The 20,415-nt window shown below is 47.4% G+C and overlaps 1 protein-coding gene across 8 annotated transcripts in view; it reads left to right on the top strand.

Moving 5' to 3' along the window:
* Positions 1-534: 534 nt before the first annotated feature.
* Positions 535-20,415, top strand: part of SUSD1 (sushi domain containing 1) — a 183,105-nt gene continuing 163,224 nt past the window's right edge. For 6 of the 8 annotated variants that reach the window (XM_070251350.1, XM_070251347.1, XM_070251348.1 and 3 more), the window contains exons 1-3: positions 535-3,304; positions 15,847-15,954; positions 18,885-19,040. In XM_070251350.1, coding sequence (XP_070107451.1) covers positions 2,935-3,304; positions 15,847-15,954; positions 18,885-19,040 — 634 coding nt within the window. In that variant the 5' untranslated portion in view covers positions 535-2,934. Of the gene's footprint in view, positions 3,305-6,626; positions 6,686-10,710; positions 10,839-15,846; positions 15,955-18,884; positions 19,041-20,415 lie in introns of those variants that run through there. The other 2 variants (XM_070251349.1, XM_023628657.2) reach the window with 2 other exon arrangements.

Raw genomic sequence — 20,415 nt, 5'->3', positions numbered from 1 at the left:
TATGGGTGTATTGACCATGCTCTCTTAAAAGAACATTTTTCTTAAGTTAAATATTTTCTCAGCAATAATCCCACTGCTCCAGATTTAAAACTGGTTTAATATTGTTTTAACTCTAGCGACAAATATCGACGAGGAGATAATTTTTCATTCTGTGATTCCATGAACTCACCATTAGGCAACAGGTCAAGAAGTAATTTTTTTAAGAAAAAATATTTGTTTGAAAGCAAAAAATGAGCCAATAAAAAGAATCGACGAAAGTCACACAATCTAATGTAAAATACAAGAGTAACGTGGATTGCGCTAATGTAAAATTTTCAAAATATTGGAAAGGTGATTCATGCAAATATAAAATGAAAAGTTCTCTAAGATTTTATTCAACTAATTAATTCATGAAGGACTCAGTAAGATTTTTTTTTTTTTTGAGGAAGATTAGCCCTGAGCTAACATCTGCTGCCAATTCTCCTCCTTTTGCTAAGAAGACTGGCCCTCAGCTAACATCCGTGCCCATCTTCCTTTACTTTATATGTGGGATGTCTACTTATATGTGGGATGTCTACCACAGCATGGCTTGCCAAGCGGTGCCATGTCTGCACCTGGGATCCGAATGGGTGAACCCTGGGTTGCTGAATCGGAAAGTGTGCACTTAACCGCTGTGCCACTGGGCTGGCCCCAGGACTCAGTAAGATGTTGACTTCAAAGGAGAACTAGTAAGATATTAAGGTTCAAAGGAAAGTTGAAGAATATATATGTGTATTATATACATGTATATATATATTTCAATTAGGAATGAGAAATGAATTTGCTAATAGATGCAAAACTGATTAACTGGTTAATATCATCTAGGACAAAATCTAATTATTAGGTTTATCTTGTTTTTACCTGACGGAAATCACTTATATCCCTACTGGAAAAAATTAATCTGCATTGCTACAGAGAAGAATCTTTTGCATTATCATCAATTTTCTGCAAGTTAACTTCTGCCTCTATAGAGTTGTAGAATAGCCTAGTCAGTAGAAAGTCCATCAGGGGGCCGGCCCCATGGCTGAGTGGTTAAATTTGCATGCTCTGCTTTGGTGGCTTGGGGTTTGTGGGTTTGGATCCCGGGCACGGATCTACACATCCCTCATCAGGCCATGCTGAGGTGGCACCCCACATTGAAGAACTAGAAGGACCTAACAACTGAGATATACAATTATGTACTGGGGGGCTTTGAGGAGGAAAAAAAAAAAAGGAAAATTGGCAACAGATGTTAACTCAGGGCCAATCTCCCTCACCAAAAAAAAAAAAAAGAGAGAGAGAGAGATAGAGAACCCTTGGTAAATACGGCTTGTTTATTAAAAAAAAAAAGTCCATCAAAGTGCACAACATCTAGAATCAGCTAATTTCCAGAAAGGATACCAGACAGCACCCAGCACCCTACTGAAAAGACACTCAGTAATCTCTTTTGCTCATTTCAAAGTTTTGGACAATTTTTCCTGACGTCACCAATTAACTATATATGTATATACATATATATACATATACACAAAATATTTAAATTTATTCATTCTGCAGGGGGGCAGGGCAGAGGAGAGGTATAGGTTGGTTGAAGAATATCTTAAATGAATGGATTTTTGTTGAAACAATTACATGATTTCAAAGTGCATGGAGAGATGAACTTAATAAAAAATTTGAATACTAGGAGGCAGACTGCCGTACCACACTGTCCATCCACTCCTCCCCAAAGCGGGCACTCTTATCTTTGCTGAACAAAAAAATAATTAGCAAGAAAGCCTGATGCAAGAGCCTGGGAAGTTTATTTTTAACTACTTCTTTTTAAGGCTGCACAACAAGTTGAGCCCTTATATGGGTGTGTTCATGGGTGATGAGATCTAGGGCAGGCTCACGGTAGAGAGAAACCGAGGGAGGATGTGGGTAAAGTGGGGGACCCTGCTCTGGGAGAGCCCCCCAGACATCACCAGCTCAAAGCCTCAAACTGGAACTTACTTCTCCCTCTGTGGCCTCGCCCTACCCCAGCTTGCAACAAGTCCCTTTGGGACGCTAGCTCAGTGACTCTCACCATCAACCCAGCTGTGCAAACCAGAAATTTAGATGACGTCTGTAATTTCTCTTTCCTTCTCCTCCACATTCGACTGGTCACAAAAGCCAGTGGATTCCACCCACTACCACCCGCCTTGGCCCCTTGTCTCTGTGCTCATGGCCAATGCCTCGCTGTCGGACGGGTCTCTTGGCTGGATTTCCGCAGCAGCCCCAGGCTGGCCTCCCCACCTCCCCTCTCCAGTTCCAATCCCACAGAGCAGACACGGGGAGCTTTTCCTGATGAGCTCGCTCTGCTTAAAACCCTGTGACAGCTCCTCAGCAACCTTCTTTACTTGGTTTATGAGGTCTTACTTATTTATCTCTGCAGCTTAATGCCTCTCTCCAGCCATCTGTTCCCACTCTCAGGAGGTCCTCCTCCCATTTCTAGAGCACTCTCCGCTGTCTCTGCATAAGCCTTTCTCCCTGCTTAGATCCTCTCCCACGTCCTTCCCATCCTCAGGGGCTTAGCTTACTTCCTCTGAGGCCCGCCCTCAGTCCCCAAGATCGGTGTCCTCGGAGCGGCAGGAACTCCTGCCAGTCTCTCCCCACCACGGTTCTGTCACTCCTTATGATCATTTCACCGGCTCGGTCAAGTCTGTGGCCCTGGGTGGCCTGGCTGGCGGCTTCTCCTTGCCCTTGGAGCTCCAGCCACCTCGCCCCGACTTTTCCACCTCCTCGAAGGTTCCCGCTCCCCACCTCTTCCCTTGCCACCCCGGGGGTGCCTCCCTGAGCTCCGGACCCGCTGGGATCCCCGGTCCGTTTCATACGCTTAGATCACGGCCACGTTTCCTTCTAGCACAGTCCGGGGCTCTACAGTCCGGCTGTGTCATTAGCTGCTGGACGTCTGTCCCCGTCATGGAACGTACGCGCCGAGAGGGCCGGGCCCCGTCTCTGGGCCCGCGGCGTGTCCCCAGGGCCACCGCGCGGCAGGTGCACGCCCGAGCGCACGAGCGCAGCGGCCGGGAGGAGGCCCGCGCCCCGCCGCCTCCCGGGGCCCCGGCAGCGCCCTCCGCGGCCCCGCGGCGCCGGAAGCGCCGGGCCGGCCCCCTCCCCGCGGCGCCCGCCGCCTTATCTCGGCGCGGCGGGCGCAGGCGATCGCGGGCGCGCCGGGAGGGACGTGGAGGCGGCGGCATGGGCCGGGGGCCCCGGGGCGCGGGCCGCCTGCTGGCGCTCCTGCTGCTGCTCGGCCTGGGCCGCGTGGCGACCGGAGCGGCGGGCGCGGACGGTGAGTGCGGGCGGGGACCGGGCTCGGCGCGGGGGCCCCCGGCTGGGTCCCCGACGACGCGGGGCGCGCCCGGGACGCTTCCCCGCCCCTGGGCCGGGCGGACGCGGAGCCCGGGCGTGCAGCGCAGGTGGGGCTTGCTCTGGCCGGTGGCCATCGGGAAGGCGGGGTCAAAGCAGCAGGAGGGGCGCCCCGCCCCCGCCCCAGGGCTGCGGCGGAGACCTATTTGGAGGCGGCCTTGCTCGCGCCCCGGGGGGACCGGAGGGAGGTGGGGGCTGGGCACGAGCGCTGGCCCTGGGGAGAGCCGCGCCCGGCGTGGAAGGGCGTTCCGGCTGCTCTGTCACACTTCCGCCTCTGCTGTGGCTTTTGCATGACAGATTCTAGACCTGAAACAATTTTCTTTCTACCTTTTAATGTTTTTCATCTCGATGAAGAGCCAGATGCTAAGATGGTGATAAAGAAGTGTAAGGAAGTTTACAGGAACAAAGAATTGCTTCATTCATTCATTCAACAGATGATGCTCGTTTCTCTGTGCGGGATGAGAGGTCTCGTGCTGGCCCTCCTTGAGTTTGTATTGTGGAGGAATCAGACAGCAAATAATCCATTTCTAGGCATTTGGAGTAGTTTTTTCCTCCCTCTGCAAAATGCAGTGTTGAAAGTGGTAGGAATTACACGGAGGACTCAGATAGGTAGGGGAGGTGGCATTTACTCAAATAAGTGTAGTAGAAGGCGGAATGCCGTCAGCGCTCTGAGAAGGCGTGGGTGGTCAGCCGAGGGAAGGATTGCTTCTAGCTGGGGGAATCCAATGGAGTCATGGATGAGGTGACCCTTGAACTCGGCCATCAAAGACTGGTAATATTTAGACAGGGGAAGATGAGGAAAAGCATCCCAGCTTATAGCAGAGGGCATAGTCAACTCTCCACGAATATGCGTAGAATGAATGAATTTGAGAGGGAGAGGCCAGGAGGGGATGTACATGGAGGAATGGTATGGAGGCACAGAAGCCTGGGGCCTGTAATCCAGTTTGACTGGTTTGTAGGAGATGGGTGGGAAGTGGAGGTGGAAAAGGAGATTGGATTGAACTAGAAGGCACAGTGCCTTGATGGGCAGACCAAGGCATTTAGGCTTAGCTGTTCCTGGGCAGTGGGAAGCCACTGGAAATGTCACGGCAGGTTTTTGTACAGAGAGTGACATAAAAAGTGGATATAAGGAAACCCACCAACTTCCTTAATAAAACCCAACACTGATCCTGAAGTGGAAGGGAACTTCCATGTAAGGAGATTGGGGGGGGGGTACTTTGCAGCTCAGACTCCTATTCCCCCAAATTCTCTTCATCTTAGGACTTTTACCATCATTGGTGGGTGTTTCTCTTGACAGCTCAACCTTCTGGAGTGGCTATTTTTACATATCAGATACTCTGGTAGGCTCTCTGACTTCCTTCCCTCTCTTAGTCTCCCACGGCAGTGTGCATAAAAGCTTGCAGCCCCTTGTAGCCTATTTCAGATTCTTTGTGTTAAGACTCTCTAGCCTAGGAAACTGTCCACTCTGGTCCCGCTGAATTGCTGGGCCAAGACTGTTGAACAAAGTAACTGACTAAGGTCATCCATCCGCATCTACCTAAGGGCTGTGGGGTGCATTTTGGGAAGTGGAAGTCAGGGTTGCCTGGTTGATCCTCCTTTCCCTGTGTGGGCATTCTCCCTTCATTTACAGCCTTGGAGAGTCTGGTTTTATTAAGGGCAGGTTTCCTCGTAGTGGACAATGTGGGGTATGGCGGAAGGCTTAGAGCCATTGAAGAAGTTGTAATAGCTGGCTTAGAACTTCTGAGAACTGGCGTCACGTAATGCCAGCAGGAGAAGAGGACTGTGTGTAGATGATAAGGTGGAATTGGAACTGGAAGGAGTTAATAACAGATGCGAAGCTGCAAGGGAACAGAAGAGGAAAGATGACACTAAGGTTTGGGGACCAGGTGACTGGGATATATGGGTGTATAGGAGGAGAAAAAAGATTTGGGAAGAAAGACGACTAGTTGTTTTGGATATTCTGAATTTGAGGCAACGTTAGGGCTTTTGGAGAAATGGAATCAATAGGGAGTTAAGACTCTGGACAATAGGTGTATGCATTTGATGTGGACTTGATGGTCGCTTGAAGCCTTGAGGTTGATAAGACTAAGAGGACCGAGGACACATTCTCCGGGGAGGACAAGTTTAGATGGTAGCTTCAAGTAGAGGAGAAAGAGCAGCAGCCCCATAGGTAGGAGGAAGGCTGGGCTGGAAGAGCCTAAAGGAAACCAGGGGAGGGGAAGCCGAGGGGACAGAGATTGAGAAGAAGCCTTTGGATTTGGGGACTCTGGTCGGTGGTGAGCCAGCGCAAGCAGTCAGCATGAGAGCCAAAGGCAGAGGGCTCTCCGGTGAGTGCAGAGACCTTGCCTGCAGAGGACGTACTCTCTAAAGAAGTTAGAAAGAAAGAAAAAGTAGCATTCAGGTGGGCTGACCAAGTCCGTGCGAGAATTTTTTCCGGGGGAGGGTGCTAAAGCAGACTCAAGCATGTTTTGGACTGAGGGGCATTACTCGGCAGAGGGAGAAATTGAAAATGCAAAATTAAATGAGCTATTTAGTGGAGCAGGTCAAAAAGCAAAGTTGGTCTGCAAATGGGAAAGCTATGTCTCTGGAAGGAGAGGGAAGGAGAGGAATGGAGAACTGCTCATCCCTTCACCCACAGCTGTCTGCTTAGTCAGTGCTATTCCTATTCAAAACCAGCCCAGTGGTCCTCCACTGGGAAGCCCCCTGGAGTTACCCGGTTCCCTTTGAAGCACCAGAGATGCCATGCCCTTGCCTCTGTGCCATATTTGTAGGGAACACTTACACACTTATTATATACATACATATTTGTATGTGACCTTTACTCTACACTTCTGCCGTATTCCGATGTAATTGTTTGCTGGCCTAAGAGCTCCTTGTGAGTGGGGATTGTGGCTTGTATTAGGAATCTGGTATGGAAATAAACAAAGACTACCCAAAGGAGAACAGGCAGAGCCTATACAGAGTTTGCTATAGCGAGAGAGTCAGCCACCATGGCTTATTTACATTTGTCAGAGACTCAAAGGCAGACGGGGGAGTGTAACGGCTTATAGTAGATCCAAGGGGAAGGTTTGAGGTGTGCCCTGTTGGAGGACGGTGGCAGGGGGAAGCTGGAGGCAGCTTAGTAGCAGCAGGCATCCGATGTCATTGGTTAGGGGAGCATATTTGGCTTGCTCTTATTGGTCCTAAGTTTGATGCAGGGGGGCGAAAAGTAGAGCAGCTGGCCGTTATTGATTAAATCCTGACCTTTTGACATTTGTTGCTACAGAGGTTGTGGTTTGACTTCCTGGACTGATGGCCGTAGATTGTGAGTCAGAGTTCCATTTTCATATATGGTCTGGCCGTTGTCCATTTGTATAATCAATCTCTCATTCAGCATGTGCTGAATTACGTTTAACTGTTACCAAAGATGCTTCGGGGAGGAAGAGTGGGAGAGCCGAAGTCGGATGGCCTGCATGTGAGGAAAGGGCAAGAGGCATAGTTGGTAGGGCAGAAGGGTGTTGGTGGTGGGTGAGGTGCCAGGCCCAGGGGAATAGAGAGGTCAGGAATGGGCGAGGAGGGGTAGAACCAGTCAGTCTTGTTTCTTAACCTTTCTCTGGCGTTGCTGGAGTCTGGGAGTGGCTGGGGGACTTGTTGGCTCAGGCCTGGCTGGGTTTGGTAAGGCCAGGAGGCCAGGCAGAGGCCTTGAGACTCTTGGGGGCGCAGTGGTGGAGAGGTTGGGGCAATTGTTCTGACTGTCTAAAGGGCGCCTGACTTCACTAATCCTGCATTTCATAGGCTCGGTCTTCCCACTGTCATCATGAAGCGTAGTCACTGTTCAGAGTGGGGAAGAGGAGGGAAGAGGAGAAATGAGGGGAGCAAATTGTTTTGGAGTAACGTACAATTGCTCAAAGTAAGGGAGCAGGATTTGGGCCCAGGGAGAAGACCCTGCTGCAGCCTGTCTGCCACCTCTGGGGACTTGGCCCTGGACACATGCCCAGCCTTCTGGTCAAATCCTAAAGTGGGCTCCTAGGTCTCAGCAGCCTGAGATAGTCCGAGGTGGCCATGGCCTGTTGGCCTCAGCCCTGCAGAGGAGACGGGGGAATGAACTGCATGGATTAGAGAAAAGTGCAAAGCCTGCTGGGAATGTGAGTCAGGTCTGAGGTATGCCTCGTAATGGGGGAGATGCTGGACGTGACCCTAGGGTGCGGCCTAAGTGAAAGGCTGCTTAAGTCAAAACTCAAAAGCATTGCAATCGGGGCAGTCTGTGTGGGCTGGTTCCTGGTCTGGAGGCTGGGTGTGGGGGCCCCACTCATGTTGATCTCGATCAAACAGGAAGTGGACAGAAGAAGGCAAAAGGGCAAAAGGAAGCTGAAGCCCTAGAACCATTTTACACGAGGAGAGGTTACGGGTTCTTGATGGGGAACGGGATGGGAAGGGAAACATACAACGGTGCACGTCACCCTGCAAGGGTTATGTTGTTTGAGAGAGTAAAGTGCTCTCTGTCTGGTGGGATTTGAAAGCAAAGGCTGTGTTTTGTTTTTTTCTGTCAGGGATGTTGGAGAGGAGAGAATATGAGGTTTCTCTGGTTCCTTCCCTCTCTGGAATTTGACCCAGTCTCTTGAGAGCAATACCGTTTTACGTAGTGTTGCAGAAGACTTGAGAATGGAAGTCTTTCTCTTCCTTAGTTTGGGACCCCTTTGCTTATTTCCTTAGGTCGTTTGATCTGTTTCCACAAGTTTGAGAGACAGGGCCTCATGAAGGTTGGGTGGCGGATTTGTTTGGTCTGACTGCGAATGCCTGGGGAGTAGATTAAGATTTAAATTCAAGTGTTCCCTTTGTGCCTTTAAACTGCCTTTGTCCCTTGACAGTGGACAGAATCTCTTCATTGTCACGTTCCCGTCCATCTGCTGTTTCAGAAGTGTATTTCAGTGGTTGCTTGTGTATTGCAGTAAAGAGCAAAAGTAGCTTGCTCAGGCTGGCAGCCTCCATTCCATCGTGAGGTGTAGGTTTGCTTGTGTGCTGGAGAGGAGGGGGAGCTGTGAGCAGGGTTGAAAGGGTGAGGAAGGTAGACTTCCCACTTCTGAGTCAGGAATGATCCAGAAGGCTGGGAGGATGTGGGGAAGGCAGGGGGTGATTATGTAAATGAAGATATTATGGTTCCCAGACCATCAGCCCCACGAATAGGTAGGCATCTGTCCACACAGAGATACTGCTTTGGGTTTTTGCATCAATGCTGTTCTCCATGCTTCCTTCATTAGCATAATAGGGTTTGGCTAGCTGTCAGTACCTTCATTTATTCATTAACAAAGAGTTGTTGAGAAGTTCTTATAACACTGTCTAACATATTCTAATTGCTTTTCATGGATTAACTCATTTCCTCTTTGATCCTCACAACAACCGTATGAGTGTCAAAGCAAAATAACAAGAGGGAGAAGGTGTCCTTATTTGAGCCAAGTTGAGGAAGACAGTTTCCACAAAGGGAAAGAAGCATGGTTTTCAGCATAGTCTTACCCCTTTTCAGAACAAAGAATATACACCAAATGCACCCAGGATACATATTCATCAAAGTTTCAAAGAGGTATTCAGCTGCAAATTAGCAGGTTAACTTGACCCCGAGGTCCAGGAACCGGAACCTGTCTTCAGAAGGACTCATATGGGCGTTACCAATACCGGCAGGTGTAGGAGGGGAGGTATGCATTCTTATCTTCCAAGAGTGTACTCTTTTACCTTGAGATAATGTTTAAAGCATTCCCCACTTTAATGGTCAAAGCAGAGGCACAATGCATGCCCGATAGGCCACAAGTCAGGCTTCTTTAGTTCAAGCTGAATCAGTTTTGAACCAGAATAGCTACCTCATATACCCCAACATGTGAAAATGTCTTGTTGTGAGGTAGGTTTACTATTATCCTCATATTCCAGATTTACAGGAAACTGGGGCCCAGAGATTCTCAAGGGTCACACAACTAGCAAGGGGCAGAGCTAGAACTGTAGCCCAATAAGACCTCTTCACCCTGCTCAGATGCCAAATACTGGGCACTGTATCTTGCATGACTTGTTTCTAACGTTAATAATATCTATGCGGAGAGACATAAATATTCCTGTAAATTAGCTTTGTCTAGTACTTGGGAGCTCATATAGCATTTATATTTCTCATTTAATACTTGCAACACGATCTCTTCACAGATTAAAACTGTAACCACCCAAGGGGAGTCATCTGCTCGCCGCAAGACATGCCAATAGTCAAGAGGCAAGCCAGTAGGAGAGAACGGGTTTTATTAGAGCTTACTAGCAAGGGGGAAGATGACTGAGTAATGTCCAAAAGAACCATCTTACAGAACAAAGACTACATGTCAGTTATATGCGGGGCTGGTCTCTGGGTGTCAGGGAGGTATCTGATCTGTGAGTGGAACAGACATCTGGTCTTAGTTCCTGATAGTCCTTTGTTTTACTGGATATGCATCAGAGACTGGAGCAATGCCCTATACCCAGATCTTTCAGTTGTCATTGATGATGGCTATCAACATAGACTCTCTGCCCGGAGGTCATCATATTCCTAAGGAACTCAAAAGAACAAAGTTATCGACTTGTAGCAGCTGGAAGGGGCCATAAAATCTACAGACCACGTATACCTCCGAGAGGGTGTGTATCTAGCTGGGTTAGTTAATCAGAGGTCATTCAAAGTTACAGTGTGGTTTCTTTTCTATAATATGGCTTCCCTTATGTCAACATTATGTTGAACCAGTATCAAAACTGGAGGACTGACGGTTTAACTTGCCTGAGATCATGTAACCAGGGAGCAAGAGTGAAGACTCCAACCTAAGTCGAGACACCAAAACCTGTCTCACGCTCTCAGTGTTGGATGTGGTTTTAGCTGGCTGAGTCACTGCAGAGTGGAGAACGGATGTGAACCTAGGGTGGCAGCCCACACATAATAGTAACAAAGAGTGCTTGTCAGGCTTTTCCTCCTTCTAGATTTTGGAATCCCCTCTCTGCCGTTTCTCCGCCAGTAATTCTAGGCAGCCCTGGGGTGGGTGGAAGTGGAGGTCCCTCAGCTCTCAGTAGTTCCTTCTGATTCTGCGTGGCAGCCACTTCTCTGTCCCCTGGAGCAGTCTGCTGATGACAGAACTCAAGTCATCCTTGTCATGGATGGATGCTGCCCCCTTACACAACTCCCCCTCAGGTTATAGCAAAGGCATGGCGATATTTTCTTAGCCTGGAGAGTTGCTCTCTTTTGGGTTATCCTCTGTCACATCGGTCCCATAGCTCTGCTATGCATCAGTCTAGGCTTGGTGAAAGACTTCTTTCAACATTGCCTCTTCTTTCTCCAGGATTCTCACCCGAGTCCTTGAGGTTGAGCTGGACTCGCCATGCTGCTCTTGTGCGGGCCACTTGGAAGCTTAGAAATGCAGGTTCTCAGGCCCCACCCCACACCTGCTGACTCGGAATCTCTGGGGATTCTGTCTTAACAAGCTCTCCAGGTAGAGTGACCAACAGTCTTGGTTTGCACAGAATTGAGGGGTTTCCTGGGACACAAGACTTTAGTATTAAAACCGGGACTATTCGTCACCCTAGCTCCAGGTGGTTCTTAACTGAGCTGGGGGCTCTTGAACAACAGACACTGGTGTGTGGTCAAAGGTGCACACCCATCCCCCTGTGTGCCATCCTTGGATTGGAGTTGTGCTCCCTGCCCGCCCTTTTTTTTTTTGAGGAAGATTAGCCCTGAACTAACTACTGCCAATCCTCCTCTTTTTGCTGAAGAAGACTGGCCCTGAGCTAACATCTATGCCCATGCCCATCTCCCTCTACTTTTATATGTGGGACGCCTACCACAGCATGGCTTTTTGCCAAGCGGTGCCATGTCCGCACCGGGGATCCTAACCGGTGAACCCGGGACTGCTGAGAAGCGGAACGTGCTAACTTAACCGCTGCGCCACTGGGCCGCGCCCCTCCCCGCCCCTTTCTTTAGGATACATTCCCCCCCAACCCCCAGGAGACAAGTTGTTCCCTCAAGCAGAGGGCCGCCCTACAAGGTCCTGCAGACTAAACTAATCATGGCTGAATGCTAGGCTTCAGCCGAGGCCCCTCATCCTCTGCAAACCACTTTCTCTTCTGCATGTGGTCTGAGAAGCCTTTGGTAGCTTGGCGCACATCTTGTCTCTTTGCCTGTATGGGGAACAAACATTTATTGAGCTAAACGTGCTGGGTACTGTCCTTGGGGTTACGTTTATGCTGAATTATTCTTAGTGGGTCATTAAAACACGTGCCCTAAGGATGAAATGTCAGAACATTTAGAGGAAGAGGACTTGAGGAGCCATTTAACCCCTGCAAAATGTGATCCACCTGGGAGCTCGTTAGAAATGCAGAATACAGGGCCCCGCCCCAGACCGACTGAATCAGAGCTTGCAGTTTAACCAGATCCCTGGCAATTTGAATGCACTTTAAAATTTGAGAAGCCCAAAGCCCTTGTTTTACAGATGAAAGAACTGAGAGCCCGAGAGGTGAAGTGATTTGCTGAAGGTCACAGTGAACTGACTCAGCTTGATTGAGGATCCAATTCTGACTCATGTCCAGTGCTTTCCCACTATACCTGGCTGCCTTCCTGCAAGGCTGTATTTTGTTTGTCTGGTTCTATGTATTGAGGGAACTTGAACTTAATTCAGTTTATTTTAAAGAAACCTTTAAATTCTGTCCTTTGCTAATTCACACTGGACTTCCTTTTTTTTTTTTGAGGAAGATTAGCCCTGAGCTAACATCTGCCACCAATCCTCCTCTTTTTGCTGAGGAAGATTGGCCCTGAGCTAACATCCGTGCCAGTCTTCCTCTACTTTGTATGTGGGATTCCTGCCATAGCATGGCTTGACAAACAGTGTAGTATGTCCACACCCGGGATCCGAACTGGCGAACCCTGGGCTGCCAAAGTGGAAAGTGCGAACTTAACCACTGTGCCACCGGGCTGGCCCCAGACTGGACTTCCTTTTTTTTTTGTATTTTATAAAGATTTTATTTTCTTCCTTTTTCTCCCCAAAGCCCCCCAGTACATAGTTGTATATTCTTCGTTGTAGATCCTTCTAGTTGTGGCATGTGGGACGCTGCCTCAGCGTTGTTTGATGACCAGTGCCATGTCCGCGCCCAGGATTCGAACCAACGAAACACTGGGCCGCCTGCAGCGGATTGCGCAAACTTAACCACTTGGCCACGGGGCCAGCCCCTGGACTTCCTTTAATTTATCTGAGTGGGTGGCACTACTTGGCTTCTTAATTTTTTGTTTGTGTTTATTAGATTCATTCAGCAGTTACATGAAGTGATCATTTTCCACCTGATGTAAGTTTCTGGAACTTGGTGTATGTAAATGCTGCCATCTTTGTAAAGACAAATATTCTATATAAGAAAAAAATCAAACATTTTACCATTTTATCATTGATTTCACTAGTATGGTGTTTATATCTATTATTGCATCACACATACACGCCATGGAGAATGTTCATCATTATACAGCTGATCACAGCTGGGTTTGTGGCCTTGACCCAGGATCCATTATTTAAAAGGTATTGCCAGGATTTTAGTTGCATGTAATTGTTACTGAGCCAGGTTCACTTTTGCCCTCTGCCCAGAAAGCCACTGAGACTGATGAGGATTTTAGGCTGGTTACTTTTAAAACTACAGATGAGAAGCAGGCTCCGAGGACTGGAATTTTGCTTGCCCTTTTGAGAGACATTTGCATTTGTGAAGGAAGGGGGGGATGAGCTTGTAGGGACCTGAAATTGGCCACTCCAAGGTATGACTCTTTGGCATCAGGATTGTTTTGGGCTGATTGCTTTCGATAAACTGGGACAGGGAAGGAGGCTCTGGGGAATGGAACTTGCCCTTGTTGGGACACATTTACATTTGTAAGGTAAATCTCTATCTGTAAAAGGTGCCTCCCTCTCTGTACCAGGAAGAAGAGGAGAGATGACCTTGTCCCTAGAAAGTCTTAATGGGGAAGGCAAGAACTTAAGTTGGATGCTGTCTGGCAATCTCATGTAACTGGTTTAGGGTGGTGGCGTCTAACCTTTCTAACCTTTACTTAATCCGATTTGATTCTTGTCTAAAAGTCATGGGATCACCCAATGACCAGACCCCACCTGCACTGATACCATTTTAACTTTTTTTCATGTTCTTTCCTTTGTCTTCGTAAAGAGATGACTCACATACCTATGCCTTAAATTTAGCCCTAACCCTCAACTCGGGGCAGCAGCAGGAGCTCTGACTGCCCGTGGGTCTTGTCCCCACGCACCAGCTCTGCCTGCCCATGGGTCCTGTCCCCATGCCAGCAGGGGCAGCAGAAGCGGCAGCAGAAGCTCTGACTGCCCATGGGTCCTGTCCCCATGCTACACTATTCTCTAAATAAAAGAGCACTACTGCCAGATCTTAAGGATCTAAGAAATCTTTCTTTCGACTCCTCGGCTCACTGACCCCGCATCAAGACGATGAGATTGCAGCAGAGAGAGGGTTTTAATCATAAGGCAGCCATGTGAGGAAGCGAGATCATGAGTCTCACATCAGCTTCCCTGGAAATAGAGACTCAGGGATATTTATGGGATAGGGGCCAAGGTGGTCTGAAATGTGGAGATAGGTGGTTGGAGGTGAGGAAAAGTGAGGTAATTGATGATCTGTGCAAGCATAGGTAGACTTCGTGCCTCTTCATAGGACGCATGCTCACAAAATGGCGCCATTAGCATGATCTGAGGGTGGAGCTTTTAACCTCTTGACATCAAAAGGTCACCTATTGGACCTCTGTGTGGGCCCAGTTGATGAGTTGGTGGTCTCAACCGGCCTGGAGTGGACAAAGGAGTTCTAATTCCTGAAGAACAGCTCACACACCCATTACCATGGTGACCCAGGCGCCAGGGAGATGTTATCTATAGGAGCCCAGTGGGAGTCAGACAGCATATTGACTAAACAGCGCAGTTAACAATGGGTGGGTTAAACAGCTATAAGCTATAATCAGTAGTTCCAAAAGGGAAAAAAACCTTTAGTTCCTAGCTACTTAATCATCAATGGCTAACTGTTTGCCAGTTTCATGATTATGACTTGACAGTGTCCTTATGGTACTGTTCTAAAATGCTATGTGTCAAAATGGTTAAATATGTTTACACAATGTTGATGGATGTTTAGGTATGGGTGATGCGGGGTCGGTGAGCCGAGGAGTCGAAAGAAAGATTTCTTGGACTCTCAAGATCTGGCAGTAGTGCTCTTTTATTTAGAGAACAGTGTGGAATAGCATGGGGACAGGACCCATGGGCAGTCAGGCTGCTGCTGCCCCCGTTGCTGCTGCCCCCGCTACTGCTGCAAACATGGGTGGAGAGTAAGGCTAAATTTAAGGCATAGGTATGTGAGCCATCTCTCTACAAGACAAAGGAAAGAACGCGTAAAAAAGTTAAAATGGTATCAGTGCAGGTGGGGTCTGGCCATTGGGTGGTCCCACAACTTTTAGATAAGAATCAAATCGGATTAAGTAGAGGCCAGAAGCCACCACCCTAAATCAGTTACATGAGGTTGCCAGACAGGGTTGAAATTCTTGTTTCATCTTGGGTTATATATCACCCTTTGGCAGATTTAGATGTTTCAGGAATTTTAGCCCCAAACATTTTTGCTGTATATCTAAGTAATTTCGCTCTCATTATTCTACTGGGACCTGGCTGTTGCCTCACTGACATTTTAAACACATTCACTGTTTTCCCTAAAAGGAAAATGAATAGGGTAATAGACAGATGCTCCACTTGCTTTTGGACTTGTAGCAAGTAGGATTGCAGGTGTCTTTATCCAGTCGGTCAATAAAAATATATTGAATATTTATACTGTGCCATAATGACGCATGGACAAATGACATAATCCCTGTCCTTGAGAAGCTCATTCCTAATACCAACTGGGAGGACAGAGCTGGAATAGAATATAATGACAAGTTAACATGGTTGATAGGGGAATGTACAAGTGTCAGGGGAACACAGAGGAAGCCACATTTAATTTTCCTGGAGAATGAAGGAATGGGGAAGACCTCAGAGACAGTGTGACATTTAAGCTGGGTCTTGAAATAGGAATAGGTGCGAGCTGGACAGAGAAGGAAGGATAGGCATTCTACGTAAGGGTAACATCATGACAATGGCATGAAGTATGACAGGATAGCGTGTGAGGGACAGAGTAGTCAGCCTCCTGCCTAGAGAAAACTGTGTGTGGCTGAGCTCTGGGGACACTGAGGCTGGAGGAGTTATTTTAGAGTCAGACCGTTAAGAGCAGTGATTGTCAGGGAGAGGAATTTGCGCTTTCCTCTAAGGGCGATGAGTGGCCAGTGCAGGTTTTTAAGGATGGGATCAGATCTATCCTTTTTCATTTTGGTTTTCAAACTTTGGTTCTCCTTTGTAAATGTCTACTACCCCAAATGTGACTCGTCTAGAGTAGTTGATTGAACTTTTCTTTCCCTCAAGTATACAATTTATGATTCCGGTTTAGATATCTGTGCCGCTTGCCATGAACATGCTACCTGCGAGCAAAGAGAAGAGAAGAAGATGTGTATTTGCAAATACGGATTTGTGGGCAATGGGAGGACCCAGTGTGTTGGTAAGTTCTGAATCCGGGGTGAAGTTGAAAAGTTGAATGAAGAAACAAGATTCTCTAGTGTTAAAGGGTTGATGTCCTTGAGGGGTGAACATTGTTACTTTGTCCACATGTTTTTATTGCAAGAAGTTTTCCCGGTTATAATAAGTCTTTGTTTTAGTGTTTGGATATGTCCTTTCTCTGGTGTCTCCAAGGAGTATCCCTCATGTTAGAGGTCATTGAAGTTGAATCTCTGGAAACTCTCGGACCTAACACAAATTTGCAATCTCTTTCAAGTCTTGAGTTTAACTTAACAACTCAAGTGAATATTGCATTTCTTAATTTCTCTGGTTGTTTCGATAGAAAACTATTTGTGAATATTCCTGCCATGAGGAAAAACAAAACACAATGGCCTATTGGATGTTTTGGCTGGCTGGTGAAATGATGTTGCTTTGAGTCTTAGTCTGCCGGCATCCGTCCTCCAGATGTTTTGTAGCTGGGACCTTTGGGGACGTGGGTGACTTAAAGGAATACAAAGACCTTTAGACTAGAAGCATCTGAGATTACTTTTTGCCTCGTGCCATCTGCCATGCTGTAAAAGTCAGACAATTTCCAGGTCGAAGCCCAATTCAGAGAGAGCGAGAGTTCACAGCAACTTTGTAACAGTGAGCGTTAGAATAACGAGTGATTGTAGTTTCTTCCCAGCACCTTTGTTATGTACAGTAGAAATATTGATAGTTTGGTCTTACCTTTGCGGATTGACAGTGTATACAACCTTGTCGTGGTGCCTTTGTTTTATTTCTCCCTAAAAAAATAGCAGTTCGATTCTGAGTTCAGAAAGTCAGACTCTCCTTCACAGACACAAGCCTGCACAGGCACACACCTTTGCCGGTTCCTGCAGGACGGCCGTGTGCCACCTCTGACCCTCTCTCTTTAGGATTCTGTCCATGAGAAGTGTGGCCGCCCTGCCGTCTGAGGTTCCTGAGGGAATTTCTCCTACCCCCTTCTCCCCCGCCCTCCCCACTTGCTAGCATGGACTTGGAAATGAAGCTGGAGTTGAGGAGCACGGACAAGCCTCTTTTGCTCCCTTCCCTGAGGATGTTCTCGTCCCATGAATGCTGGCTGCGCTCTTCATTGCTCTTTGATGCCTTAACAAGAGAAACTTCTCTTAATGGGAGGAGGGGGCTTTATTAATTTGTGTGGTACTTGCTCCCAAACATTAGACACTGCGTCTCCCAGGACTTGGCCTGCTGAGACCGCACCACAGGTTACACGTGAGGTGATACGCGAGCCAGAGGTGCTCTAAGGTGGCATTAAGCCAAGGAACCTAAGAATTCTAGAATCCCCTACAAACCTAGATGTCCCTTCTGGTCAAGTCTGCGGGGGAGACATGCCTCAGAAACAATTACAAAGACAGAAATAGGGGCTGGCCCCATGGTGCAGCGGTTGAGTGTGCACATTCCACTTCGGTGGCCCAGGGTTCACTGGTTCAGATCCCTGGTGCGGACATGGCACCACTTGGCAAGCCATGCTGTGGTAGACATCCCACATATAAAGTAGACGAAGATGGGCATGAATGTTAGCTCAGGGCCAGTCTTCCTCAGCAAAAAAAAAAAAAAAAAAAAAGACAGAAATATCCCATTTTATGGGCAACTGGACTTGGGTCTGAAACCCCCGTGCAGTGCTCAATAAGCTGGACTAGACACTTGGCCTGGCTGTGGCTGGAGGGCCTGTTCTGTCTCTCTAAGCTCTCACGTGGATCTTACCTCAGACAATTGTAACGATGAATCACGTTCCAGGTTCAATTAAAATTTTTAAAAGATAATACAAGATAAAAACACCTAGATTTTTTTGGGGTGTCCTTTTGAGTTAGCAGGAATTGAGTGCAATCGTGAGAAACAATTGAACTGCTTTGAGAGAACCAATGGTGTAATAAAACACTAAATAACAAAGAGAAAAACTCCAGTTCATAAGTTGATGATTCCTGCCCGCTCCCCCCCCCCCCCCCAAAAAAAACACCTAGCTGGATAGATCAGCACTAAAAGAATGCATAGGAAATTGGTCACGGAAGCTTCCTCTGATGTTAGAGGCAAGGGCAGTCAGCAAACTGGCCTGCAGGCCAAATTTGGCCCCGTGCCTGTTTTTGTAAATAGAGTTTTGTTAGAACCCAGCATTGTCCATTTGTTTACCTCTTGTCTGTGGCTGCTTCTGGGCTCCAACCAGAGACCTGTGACTGGCCCTTTACAGAAAAAGTTTGCTGAGCCCTGCGCTGGAGGAAGAGATGGGAGGGAGATTTGCTTTCATTTTACGTCTATGTCACGTTATTGAATTAAAAATGCTCAGAGCAGGCTACTGTGGACCCGTCAAGCATCCCTTATTCCAGCTCCTCCTGCTGGGTGACTAACATGATTCACATGGGTCGCTGATGATTATTAACAGGAGCTGTTCCTGCCACAATATGAGCCCTTCCCCCCGGATGAGGCTGGAGGACTAATTCCATTATGTTTCCTGGTAACTCAGAAGTAACAAATTTTCCAGTTAATCACTGGATGAAAATCATCCTCCTCTGGCTTTCAAGAAAAAAGCAAGAGGGTGCCTGAGCTGGAAAAGTGGGATTCTGCTGGATTTCTTTTCCCAGGCCCGAGACAAGATTATTTTACATGTAGAAAAGTTCAAAAAGAATCCTTTTCTCCCAGTCTTCAAATATGATGGATTGCCAGATCGAGATGTTGGGTTTCTCTTGTGGTTTAATACACACCTAGTACATGACTAGGAAGGGCCCATGTCCTGTAGTCTGAGAAGCATCGTGAAAGGAAAAGAGGCTGGGGAAATATATCATTGAGCTGTTGTCACAGAATTGATTACTGAGTGCATAGCACAGAAGGACAGTCTGGGTTGTAGAACGTGGTGTGGATTAATAGCCTTTTCTGTGTGTTGTCTCATTGTATCAATAGATAAAAACGAGTGCCAATTTGGAGCCACTGTGGTCTGTGGCAACCACACATCTTGCCACAACACACTCGGAGGCTTTTATTGCATCTGCCTGGAAGGATATCGAGCCACAAACAACAACAAGACATTCATTCCCAATGACGGCACCTTTTGTACAGGTACTCAGCAAGGGGGCCGCAGGCATGGCAACTCCGTGAGGGCAGGACAGCGTCTGAGCACGGAAGAGCGAGAGGGCAGGGCTGGGACGGGGTGTGATTTCAGGGAGGGACCCTCCTTTAAGAATATCTGTAAGGGAAATTTGGACATGGGCTGAGTATTAGTTACTATTAGGGAATTGTTAATTTCGTTAGATGCGGTAATGGTATTATGGATAATATTCTTATTTTGGGAGATTCGTGCTGAAGTGTCTAGGGGTGTGATTGTGATGTATCCAGTGTTATTATGCCTGTAAGGTACTTTAAATGGCAAAATGTGAACAATTCTTGAATCTTGGAGGATAGATCTATGGGATTTCATTGTAATAAATTCTTTTTCTTGTTCTGTGTGTTTGATCATTTTTATAACAAACAATGAGGCGGGACTCTCAGAGATGGTCTACCATCTGCAGGTTCCTGTCACCCCACATGGGATGTTCTTGGGATGACTCTGGCACTCGCCAGCTCTGTGCACACTGCCCAACAAGAGCCCAAGGGGTGGGCACTGTGATGTTGGCTCCTGAAAAATCCTAAGTGCAAGCCCTGTTAGAGACGTGGGCTTGACTCCCAGAGGAATAAGCTGAGTGAGGAGGGCAACTTTTAGGACCCCAATAGCTTTGAAGTTCAGATTTCTGGGCATATGCTGGTTAATACCAGGGGTGGGGAAACCCTCCTAATTTTCAGTGTGCCCTGTATTATCTGAATTCTGTTTACAGCATGTCGTGATAATATAGCTCTTGGGTTTTCTTAGAAAATCTTTGAACAGTAATGGAGAGGAAAGGCAGGAAAAGACTCCTGGTCCTGAGATGGTTTTGCGTAGACTTCATGACTGCTTAAAGGCTTTGTGATATTTAAAGGTTTTTGGGGAAAAGAAAGGGAGAGGAGAACATGTTTCATCTTCTTACCCACCAGGAACCACAGGTTCTGGTTCTCTGATTCATTCTCCCTTTGACTTGTACAAGGTAAAAATCCCTCAAAGGGTGCATTTGATTTATTCTTGGCATGAATGAACACATTCCCTCAGAGAAAGCATTTTATAGTTATTTTAGGTAACAAATTACCTGCTACATGATTGCAGAAGTGCAATGTTGCAGAATAAGTTAGGGTGCATTAAAAAAAAAAAAGATACCAATTTAAAAAAAACTTTACAAGATGATGATCTGGTGTTCAGTTCGTTCAATATACATTTCTTATGTGCTTCCCACCTGCCAAGGCTGTGCTACTGGGAGGTGATGGCAGACAGCTAATTTCAGGATAACGTGTTAGTGATGGGTAAGCAAAGAGCACTTTCTGGAATCCGGAATCCGTGGGGCACTTACCTTGGAAGTGGGCAATGGAC

This window comes from Equus caballus, chromosome 25 (assembly GCF_041296265.1).
Source record: "Equus caballus isolate H_3958 breed thoroughbred chromosome 25, TB-T2T, whole genome shotgun sequence".
Classification (NCBI taxonomy): Eukaryota; Metazoa; Chordata; class Mammalia; order Perissodactyla; family Equidae; genus Equus; species Equus caballus.
This window is presented reverse-complemented; position numbering and strand designations above follow the sequence as displayed.